Source organism: Microcaecilia unicolor, chromosome 3 (genome assembly GCF_901765095.1).
Source record: "Microcaecilia unicolor chromosome 3, aMicUni1.1, whole genome shotgun sequence".
Classification (NCBI taxonomy): Eukaryota; Metazoa; Chordata; class Amphibia; order Gymnophiona; family Siphonopidae; genus Microcaecilia; species Microcaecilia unicolor.
In genome coordinates this window covers 431865444-431877776 of record NC_044033.1, presented here as the reverse complement: position 1 = coordinate 431877776, position 12333 = coordinate 431865444, and the positions used below count along the sequence as shown (strand labels likewise).

The 12333-nt window shown below is 41.0% G+C and overlaps 1 protein-coding gene across 1 annotated transcript in view; it reads right to left on the bottom strand.

Annotated features, from left to right (window-relative positions):
• Positions 1-12333, bottom strand: part of ROCK2 (Rho associated coiled-coil containing protein kinase 2) — a 428174-nt gene that overhangs the window by 391400 nt on the left and 24441 nt on the right. Inside the window, exon 2 of the mRNA XM_030198858.1 lies at positions 214-314. Coding sequence (XP_030054718.1) covers positions 214-279 — 66 coding nt within the window. The 5' untranslated portion in view covers positions 280-314. The remainder of the gene's footprint in view (positions 1-213; positions 315-12333) is intronic.

Here is a 12333-nt window from a genome sequence, read left to right as displayed (position 1 = left end):
TTTGGATTACACCAGTGGCTAATTTCATGTGAATTCTCAATTCCCCCACAATGAACACATAAATTATACAACCAGACATCTAAGAACTTCTGTAATGTGTACAATGTGTTATATATAAGCAGATTATTACTGCCGAAAAAAAAAGGGTTTGTTTAGTTCATCAGCATGGTGGCCCCATGCGTCTAATATCTTATTCATGGACAGTATTCTTACCAGCTGGACTTCTCCAAAAGCACCTCTTCCTATCACTTTTACAACATCATAGTCCTCAGCTTTCATCTGCAATTCTCGAACTTTCCCCACAATTTTCTCATCTAAAACACATTTAGAAAAATGTTTAAATATGAAAGCACTTTTGAAAATATATTACAACAATTAGTACATTTTTTAGGTTAGTTTTTTTTTTTTGACACTGCAGTAAACAAAAAAAGGTTTGCAAATGGAAGGCTCCAATATAATCACAATGTTCAGTCTCATGCATATGATAATTTTTAAAAATAACTAAAACATTACATAAAAAATAATCTGTTGCTAAATTTTGAGTAACTAAACCAAATTTATGTACAACACACATCATTCAGAATAGAAAGCTTACCAATTTACAGTCTTTCCAAATCCAAAAGGAATTTAAATGCCAGTGCCTACCCTGATACATCTGGCCCCGGTTTCCACAGAAATTACAAGTACAAAGCAGCAAGAAGAAACAGCTGGGAGGAGAAATTAGGTCCTACCTGAATTTTCTTTCCATTAGTCCTTCCCACTATTCCAGAACCTGTGGGATAGTTGCATTCATCAACCAGCAGCTGGAGATAGAGAACTGAAAACAGAGCTGAGACATCTCTCTCTTGGCATCCTGTCCAGATCCACAGTATTTACACAGCCAAGCAGTAAGGAGAAACTCAGAATAAACACAACCTTAAAACAACTCGTTACCCTAACATGAACCAATGAGCAAACATGTGTAGACCTCTCTCATCTCTGTAGAACTTGTAGAGAACAAGAGATATGCAAGAAGCACCATGCAAGGTGACAGTTATTTGACCCATTACTTTGCACCAAATAAATATCTCAGAAACCTAGGGTGGGCCTCTTGAATAGTGGAAAGAACATGGAAAAAAAATTATCAGGTACGATCTAATTTCTCCTTCCATTATGTAGCGTCCCACTATTACAGAACCTGTGGGATATTCAAAAGCAATCCGTAGAATGAATGGGATCCTGGCGCCATCATCGAGGGCTGAAAACCTAAAACTGGCTTCCGAGCATGCCGCAACATCCCACCCTGTAATGCTTGGCAAAGGTATGCAGCAATGACCATGTTGCCACCTTGAAAATATCTGCCAGAGACAGTAAGATAGTCTCCACCCAGGATACTGCTGTACACCTCTTAGAATGAGCCTGCAAGAGGACCATGGCCCTGGAACCTGCACTGCCTTGTCCTCCTTGTTTAAAGCCAGGGTCGGGGTGATGTAGAAGGCGGCAGGTGAGTGAGGGGATTGTGAGGAACGGAAGATGGGGACAAAAATTAGCAAAGGATTGGAGTTGCCATTGAATGTGAGGATACCGGGAAGTGTACATAGTAAAGGGATTAGAGGGGGTGTGGGGGGACAGAATGAGTGAGATCATTCAGAGGGGGTGATATCCCCCCCCCTTTCTCCTTCCACTTCCCTCTGTTTCCTATCATTCATCTATAGCCCCCTCCCTCCTTTCAATCCACATCCCTCTGTCTTTCCTGCCTGAAATTCTATTTCCTAGATCCTTTCTGCTTCCCCTATTCTCTATTCCGCCTCTTACTAGCACCAAGGACCAAATAAACTGGACACACATGAAATGTGAGAAAACAGCTTCATTTCTTTAAAATAAAATAAAAATTTTACATAAGTTAATATATACCCATGCCACAAAATTTTGGAAATCACCACAGAATTTGCTGCCTATTGCTGCTGAATCTTGATAAATTTGCACCAGGAAACTGGGGCTCTAATAATGGTGCAAGCAGAGCTGCTAAAACATGTCAATATCACGATTATATAGCACTTATAACTATTTATATTTTAAAATTTTATGAGTTGAAATATTAAAATCGACACCTAGAACTAAATTCTGTAAATGGTGCCCAAATTTGGGCACTGAAAAGAAATGCGCGTTGAGCTCTATTTTATGAACCTTGCTTAAAATTTGGCACAATTTATAGAATAGCTCTTACAAATTTCCGTGCAAAAAAAAGCATGTTTGATGGATTGGTGTTGATTTTCTACTCAGGTATTTTCATAGCAATGTTGGCATGTAATACATGACGATGTCACATGTACTGGGATAGTGGGAAAAATCCACCCAAAAGCAGCCAAACTTTTCTGAAGCCAACACCCTCCTGTTGGTCAGGTTGAGACTAGAAAAGCCAAAAAGGCTCTTCCTCATTCCTGGCAACAGAATGAGGTCCTATCTTCAATATAGGAAGGCCTGGCAGAAGCTGACCACCTCCTTTATCATGGAGGCATCCTTCCCTAGCGAGATTAAGTGCAAGCAAGTAAGGCTCCTGAATGCACATATCAGCTGTGACTCCCAGTACAAGAAAGGACTGTTTGCATGCTAATTTTGTACAGATAGCAACTTCCACTTTTATTTTGTTTTCATTATGCTTATCACATATTTGATTTCGCACAGGCGTTGAGTGCTTGTTTAGAAGCAGAGTTTAAAAAGGGTTTGGACGGTTTCCTAAAGGACAAGTCCATAGACCGCTACGAAATAGACCTGGGAAAAATCCACAATTTCGAGAATAACATGTATAGAATGTTTGTACGTTTGGGAAGCTGCCAGGTGCCCTTGACCTGGATTGGCCGCTGTCGGGGACAGGATGCTGGGCTTGATGGGCCTTTGGTCTTTTCCCAGTATGGCATTACTTATGTACTTATGTACTTAATTTCTTTTCTCATTCTTTCTAGACACTTAATTCATTCTACTAATGCGCTGTGATTGGCTGAGAGAGACCTGGAGGGAGGGATGTCCAAAAAGTTTTGATTTGGATGTCCTCACACATCCCAATCCTGTGTGGAGGTGGGGGGGGGGGGGGGCGCAAGCTGAAAACAACCTTGGAGGAGACTGTTGAGAGAACTGTGCTTGTGGTCAGTTCAGGCAGGTAAGAAAAACAGGGACGTCCTTTTTTTTTTTTTCTTCAGAGAAGTCCTTCTCCTGATACTTTTTGGATGTCCCTCCCTCCAGGTCTCTATCAGCCAATCCCAGCACGTTTAGCTGTTACCAGTATCAGCTAAACGCATTGGGATTGGCTGACAGAGACCTGGAAGGAGGGACGTCCAAAAAGTTTTGATTTGGACGTCCTCGCACGTTCCGATTATGTGTGTGTGGGGGGGGGGGGGGGGGCCCCAACCTGAAAACATTGCAGGTAGGAAAAACGCGTCCAAGAAGGACGCCCATCACAAAAGCTGCAGGAAGACGTCCAGCTCGTGTTAGACGTCCCTGACGAGCACTTGGATGTTTTTTTTTTCTTCACAGAAGTCCTTCCTAATTGCCTGATGTAAGCCTGCCTTTAACATGCAAAGCAGTAAACAATGGAAATGTTACACAAGCGAAGAGCAGTAGCACTTAAATTAACTGGGGCTCTTTTCAGCACTGTTTCTCTTCTGAGGCTCAGGCTGCTGACAAGTTTCCTGCTCGTCAGGGACGTCCTTTTTTTTTGTTGTTATTTTTTTGAGTGAAGGACATCCATAAAGGACGTCCTTGGCATGCGCAGAGCAGCCGGCATAACACTTGGCTGCTCTGCGCATGCTCCACCGGTCGACTGGCCGACTGTTTACCGATGGAATAGAGAATGCAAGTGAGCTACAAGGAGCAGCTCATTTGCATTCCTTTTCCTTGATGCATGCCCCTTTCCATACCAATTCGCTAAGGGAATCATACAGTGGTGGAAATAAGTATTTGATCCCTTGCTGATTTTGTAAGTTTGCCCACTGACAAAGACATGAGCAGCCCATAATTGAAGGGTAGGTTATTGGTAACAGTGAGAGATAGCACATCACAAATTAAATCCGGAAAATCACATTGTGGAAAGTATATGAATTTATTTGCATTCTGCAGAGGGAAATAAGTATTTGATCCCCCACCAACCAGTAAGAGATCTGGCCCCTACAGACCAGGTAGATGCTCCAAATCAACTCGTTACCTGCATGACAGACAGCTGTCGGCAATGGTCACCTGTATGAAAGACACCTGTCCACAGACTCAGTGAATCAGTCAGACTCTAACCTCTACAAAATGGCCAAGAGCAAGGAGCTGTCTAAGGATGTCAGGGACAAGATCATACACCTGCACAAGGCTGGAATGGGCTACAAAACCATCAGTAAGACGCTGGGCGAGAAGGAGACAACTGTTGGTGCCATAGTAAGAAAATGGAAGAAGTACAAAATGACTGTCAATCGACAAAGATCTGGGGCTCCACGCAAAATCTCACCTCGTGGGGTATCCTTGATCATGAGGAAGGTTAGAAATCAGCCTACAACTACAAGGGGGGAACTTGTCAATGATCTCAAGGCAGCTGGGACCACTGTCACCACGAAAACCATTGGTAACACATTACGACATAACGGATTGCAATCCTGCAGTGCCCGCAAGGTCCCCCTGCTCCGGAAGGCACATGTGACGGCCCGTCTGAAGTTTGCCAGTGAACACCTGGATGATGCCGAGAGTGATTGGGAGAAGGTGCTGTGGTCAGATGAGACAAAAATTGAGCTCTTTGGCATGAACTCAACTCGCCGTGTTTGGAGGAAGAGAAATGCTGCCTATGACCCAAAGAACACCGTCCCCACTGTCAAGCATGGAGGTGGAAATGTTATGTTTTGGGGGTGTTTCTCTGCTAAGGGCACAGGACTACTTCACCGCATCAATGGGAGAATGGATGGGGCCATGTACCGTACAATTCTGAGTGACAACCTCCTTCCCTCCGCCAGGGCCTTAAAAATGGGTCGTGGCTGGGTCTTCCAGCACGACAATGACCCAAAACATACAGCCAAGGCAACAAAGGAGTGGCTCAGGAAGAAGCACATTAGGGTCATGGAGTGGCCTAGCCAGTCACCAGACCTTAATCCCATTGAAAACTTATGGAGGGAGCTGAAGCTGCGAGTTGCCAAGCGACAGCCCAGAACTCTTAATGATTTAGAGATGATCTGCAAAGAGGAGTGGACCAAAATTCCTCCTGACATGTGTGCAAACCTCATCATCAACTACAGAAGACGTCTGACCGCTGTGCTTGCCAACAAGGGTTTTGCCACCAAGTATTAGGTCTTGTTTGCCAGAGGGATTAAATACTTATTTCCCTCTGCAGAATGCAAATAAATTCATATACTTTCCACAATGTGATTTTCCGGATTTAATTTGTGATGTGCTATCTCTCACTGTTACCAATAACCTACCCTTCAATTATGGGCTGCTCATGTCTTTGTCAGTGGGCAAACTTACAAAATCAGCAAGGGATCAAATACTTATTTCCACCACTGTAAGTACATAAGCACTGCCACGCTGGGAAAAGACCAAAGGTCCATCAAGCCCAGCACTCTGTCTCCGACAGCGGCCAATCCAGGCCCCAAGAACCTGGCAAAAACCCAGAATTTAATAACAATCAATGGACTTTTCCTTCAGGAATCTGTCCAGACCCCCCTTAAACTCAGCAATCGGTAAGGGAAGGGCTTTAACGATTTTTCAGTGCACCTTCCCCTCAGTAGCCTGTTTCCAACAGCAGGCAATCCAGGTCACAAGTATCTGGCAAAATCTCAAAACAGTAAAACAAATTTTATGGTGCTTATCCTACAAATAAGCAGTGGATTTTCCCAAGTCCATATTAATAACAGCTTATGGACTTTTAGTAAATTATCTAAACCTTTTTTTTTAACCCTAAGCTAACTGCTTTTACCAAATTTTTTGGCAACAAATTCCAGAGTTTAATCACACATTGAGTGAAGAAATATTTTCTCTGGTTTGTTTTTAAAAAAATATTTCCGATCTGACGAAGAAAGGCAACCTTCGAAAGCTAATCAAGAAATGTATTAAGTTACGTCCAATAAAAAAGGTATCATCTTATTTTCTTTTCCATGTTTTATTTTGTTTGATTTCTATTGATAACCCTTAAAAAATATATATAATTTTATTTTTATTAGACTTCAAAACTTATACATCAAGACAATTCTTGAAATAAGAAAACACGTAGTATGTTTAGAATTAAATTATCAGGAATCTAGAACATATAGGTAATTACACCACTACTAATTATGTCAAACAGAGGAGAGTCAAGTCTAGGAGCCTGGCTCCCCAGTTGACTTAGGTCCTTGTCTATTGGTATTGGTCTACCGTTTTATTGCTCAAACACTAACTGCGACAATTCAATGAAAATAAAATTCTCATTCTTATATTTAATCATACATTTACAAGGAAACTTAAAAAAAAATAAAGCACCCAGGGCCTGCTATGACTCATAAGCAAAAACTGCTTGTGATGTCTATGAGCAGCCTTACTCACATCTGGAAACAAACGAACTTTCAAAGTACAAAACAAGGTATCTCTGTGCTGAAAACAGAGTTTTCAGATCCAGTCCCTATCATAGTTAAGAGCTATAGTGGCGATAAATATAGACGGAACCACAACTTCATATTTTGATGACTCCAAGAACGCTGTTAAATTTAAACTATCCTCAGATATAGGTGAGAAATTATCTACTTCTCCATCCCCAGTTCTCTTCTTAAATGGGGGAAGATAGAAGACTCTTGAGGCAGGAGGCATAGATTCCTTAGCGACACAAAGAATCTAAGATATTTTTTACAAATCAAAATATAGGGTAGAAATATACATACAAGCCCTTATTTACAACTCTCACAAAAGTAAAGGCTAAATAGTATTGTAAATCAATAAACAAAACTTTATTCAAAAAGCTAGAAACTTTCTTATCAAGGCTACAAAATGCTCCTACTGATCTAAATGCAAAACAGAATTACATAAATATAAATAAAGCAAGATAAACTCACAAATAATATTTATTCTGAAAAATCCAAATAATTACAATACAGAAACAACCCAGGAACCATCCAGGAGCATTCTAAAAACAAGTGCTGGAAAGCAAAGGCTCTGGTGGTGGAGTTAAACAAAGTCATATCTTCACAAAACCTCTTCTTCAGTAATTCTCTTACCAATAAATAATTCCACTCCAAACAAAGCCTAGTGCATGCACAACTGAATGAGTTCAAGTAGTCCCTTAGAGCCCTGAGTTCAAATCTCACCAAGGCAGATAAAAAAATGTCTGCTTCACTCTGCTGGCAGCTTCACCCAGCACAAGGCTGAGTTGTCCTCTGCTTGTTTCTTCACACAACACAGGATCGTGTTTCGAATTGCTGAGTCATCAGGAGTGAGATAAATAGCTTGTGAATCAGCAGAGCTAAAGTGAAAGAACCATAAAAACACTAAAACCCAATCTCCACATAAATAAATCACAGACCAGAATCAAACAAGAAAATACATCAAAATATAGTATTATAACTTTACAAAAATACTTTCAATACTTATAATTTTGAAACAGCAGAGCTAGAATGGAAAATCTTTTGAATAAAGTTTTGTTTTTTTATTGATTTACAATACTATTTTAAAATATCTTACAATGAAAAGTAAAGGGTAAACATTTCTTGTGCCGATACTCCAGGTATCTTGCGAAAGTTAATTAAACGATTCCTCCTGTGTAATTGATTTTCTAGACTTTCACATTTAAATTCCATATTCACCTGACCCTTAACCAAATTAGAAGCTAAACTGCCCACTCATTGAACAGAAGTACTGACAACTTCATAAGAATTCTGTAACACTGTCAACTGAGAATCACAAGTCTCCATTCAAATTCCAAAGACCCAATCTTGGTAGCCTGATTCAATATTTGAGACATAATAGTCTGACCCAGGGATACTACTGTCTCCAAATTTCCTCTAACGTAAAAGATGTATGTCTTACCGGCTCAAAAACAGCAGGCTGGGGAACTCCAGATAGGGCCTCTGTTCTCACTGAACCAGAAAATTCCCCTTGCTCTCTCACAGCAATAACAACTGCGCCTTCCAAGTCTCTGGAAGCCCCCAATGGAGCACTCGTCTCCCACCTGCTCACTCTCCTCCGAATGATCCACTCTCTACAAAGCAGGGTTTGACCAAAACACTTCCTCTTCGGGGGACAGCGAGACACTACTACCCAAGGGTGAGGAAGGCTGTGCCACACCATGCCTCAATCCTAGTGGGCTTACCCTAGTAGATGGTAAGTGTACAGCAAACTCTTCAATTTTTCACTGTGTAGAGACCGGAGTACTAGTAACTTTCACGGGAACCACAGGGGTAACTTTCGTCGATCTTTTCTTAGGCATTTCTTAGAGGAAAAGGACAGCTCTGGACACACTCTAGGGCACCATCCTGCATCACTTTTACAAGTTTTTCGGCTTGTTTTAAATTTACTATTTAGTAACTTCATTGCATTCCCCCTAGTACTAGTATTTTTGGAAAGAGTAAACAAGCGATTCAAATCTACCCATTGTACTCCACTTAGTATTTTATAGACATCTATCATCATTTCTCCCCTTCAGCTGTCTTCTCCAAGCTGAACAGCCCTAGCTGGTTGAGCCTTTCCTCACAGGGAAGTTATCTCATCCCCTTCATCATTTTGGTCGCCCTTCTCTGCATCTTTTCTAATTATATATATATATATATATATATAAGATGCATTTACCAGAGTAGCACACAGTATTTGAGGTGTGGTCGCAGCACAGAGCAAAACAAAGGCATTATAACATTATCACTTTTGTTTTCCATTTCTTTCCTAATAATTCCTAACATTCTATTTGCTCTCTTAGACAGCGCTGGAGACTGAGCAGAGGGTTTCAACGTATCACCAATGACGACACCTAGATCCTTTTCCTGGGCAGTGACTCCTAATATGGAACCTTGCATCATGTAGTTATAGTTTCGGTTCCTCTTTCCCACGTGCATAACTTTGCACTTGCTCACATTTAACGTGATCTGCCATTTGGATGCTCAGTTTCTCAGTCTCGTAAGGTCCTCTTGCAGTGTTTCACAATCCTTTTGTGATTTAACAACTGTATCATCAGCAAATTTTATTACCTCACTAGTTATTCCCATCTCTAGATCATTTACAAATGTTAAAAAGCAGCAGTCAAAGCACAGACATTTGGGGGATCCCACTATCTACCCTTCTCCATTGAGAATACTGACCATTTAACTCCACTCTCTGTTTTCTACCTTTTAACCAGTTTTTAATCCACAATAGGACATTACCTCCTATTCCATGACTTTCTAATTTCCTCAGGAGTCTTTCATGCATTACTTTGTCAAATGCCTTCTGAAAATCCAGATACACATTATCAACCGGCTAACCTTTATCCACATTTTTCACCCCTTCAAAGAAATGCAGTAGATTGGTGAAGCAAGATTTCCCTTGACTAAATCCACGTTGGCTGTGTCCCATTAATCCACACTTGTAACCATAATTCAAACAGCAAACAAAGGAGACTGACAACATGAGAGTTACACTATGGACTCTCATAAACTCTAAACTATCTCTTACTGCTGCACGACCGACTATGGAAGAATGGCAGCTTGAAAGAGGAACCCTACCTAATAACAAGCAAGTCATAGCACCGTTTTGGAGTCTGCCACAAAATACACATCCACACCTCCCCACTTATGAGCTCCTGAGACACTATGACCTCTCCTCACCATCAGTGGCTTCTACCTTCAGGGAGGACTCTGTTCTGAAGTCTTTAACAGCACACATTTAGGACTGATAAAGAGCGCTAAACCTGACTGACTTAAATTAGCTCCAAAAGCTATCATTATGAACTGGCTCACATGGATTTGCTTAGCCCTTCTGAGCATGTCGAGCTGCATCCTACCCGATAACTTAGGGCCTAACCCTAATCCACCTAGAAAACACTGTACTAAGAAACATTCCAACTGTAATGTCAGATACTTGCTAGACAATGCCAATACATACCATCAGAACACTACTATGGTTTCATATCAGAACCAAATGGCTAACATTCAATGGCCTAAAAAAAAAACTTTTTTACCTTTTGAAATTACCCAAACAAGTCTCCCATTTAGAACATAATTCTCTCAACTCACTCCTGTCCCTGCCATTTATAATCAAAGCCAGGTTTGTGGGGAACAAGGATCTCTTATTCAGGGATCTGCTAGAATAGCCATTTCCAACCCAGTCCTTGGGGCACATTTAATCCCATCAGATTTTCAGGATATCACAATAAATATTCAAGAGTTAGATTTGCATGGAATTGTAGCCATGCATGCAAATCTATCTCATGAATATTCATTGTGGATCTCCTGAAAACCCAATGGGACTAGGTGTGCCCCGAGGACTGGGTTGGGAATGGCTATGCTAGAATCTTCAGATCTGAGCTTTCTGTTTATATCTCAGAAACATGGCTGGCTCACAGAAGCTGATAGTTTGATACTGCCTCACATCTATCCACCTTATTGTATTCTTCACTCTCCAAGACAGACGGCGGACTTGCTCTTATATTTTTACCACTTGTCTGTAGTCAGTTCTGGGTTTTTCCCTGAACTGGAATATAAGAGGGAAAATCTGCGATGATTCAAAACAGACAAATCAAATCACCCTACTCCTCATTTACCGTCCTCCTGGAGCTTGGTCCAAGGCAGAACCTCGACTTGTAAAGCTTACTTCCTCTGCCATGTCTCAATTTTCCTGGGAGACTTAAACCTACACTTGGAAAATGATGTGGACATCAATGTCCATAACTTCAAATCATTCCTGAAGGACTGCGAACTAACTACATTCTCTGAGAGTGCAACTCATGAAAAAGGCCATATGTTAGACTTCATGACTTCCTATCCTAATAGCTTGATCAGTTCATTCAAATGGAAGCCAGTACCATGGTCTGACCACTTCCAACTGGATTTCGCTATTGATATCTGTATGTCAAGCTTAACCAGGCACAAGTCCTCCAAACGTATCTCCAACAGAAGTAAAATCAATGAGGTCACTTTCTGGTCTGAGCTAACAGATTACCACACTACCTCATCTCCTATACATAGTTTGATTAAATCCCGCTGGGATACCGAGGTGAAAGCCATACTAGCAAAACTGCTCCATTTACCGCTAAAAAGGTAAAGACATCCAGAAATTCACCTTGGTTTACAGAGGAACTATCCATGCTAAAAAGGGAATGTTGACACCTTGAAAAGCAATGGAGAAAGAATAAAGATACTACTGATAAATCGAAATGGAAAATCAGCCTTCCAACGCTACAAAAAGAAGGTAGCTGATTCAAAAACTCAGTACTATAGCAGTCTAATAGGTCAAGATGATCTTAACAACAAAAATCTTTTCTCCTTAGTTAAAAAAACTAACTTCCACTAATGATGAACATTCACAGAAAACATGTCCCACCGCCTAAAATCTAGTTGATCATTTCGCTAATAAGATCCTCCAAACTAGGTCTGAATTATCTAAAGCTACTTCAACAGAGGAAAATAGTCCAACCCAAAGTTCAGCCTCAATCATCAGAGATCCTACAATCTAAGGCCTCAAAACAGACCAAAACTGGGAATCTTTTCCACTACTAGAATCTGAGGATGTAAGATCACTGCTGTTGAAATGCTCCCGAGCCAACTGCTCCCTGGATCAATGCCCAAATCGATCCTTATGGAAGCAATAAACTGGTTACTCAATGATCTGTTCAAAACTGGCTCTCTTCCTCCTGATATGTGCAAAATTGTTCTCACACCGCTGTGGAGGAGTAGCCTAATGGTTAGTGCAGTGGGCTTTGATCCTGATAACCAGGGTTCCATTCCCACTGCAGCTCCTTGTGAGGCAAGTCACTTAACCCTCCATTAAACTTAGATTGTGAGCCGTCTAGGGACAAAGAAAGTACCTGTACATAATGTGTACAGCTCTGTGTATGTCTAGTAGTGCTATAGAAATAATTAGTACTACTACTCTTGAAGGGATCTGGGCTAGATGTAACACTGCCTGCAAACTACTGCCTAGTGGTAAGCATACCCATTTTTAATAAAGTATTAGAAACCTATATCAGTAAACAACTCTCTTTATATCTGGAAAATCTATACTACACTGGTCACAATTTGGCTTCAGATCGTCACATAGTACAGAATCATTGCTGCTAATTCTAACTACCTATGTCAAACACCACCTAAGCAAAGGCGACCAATTCAATATATCAGCGGCATTTGATGTGGTTGACCACACATTGCTACACGAATGCCTGGATCAGATAGGAATAACAGG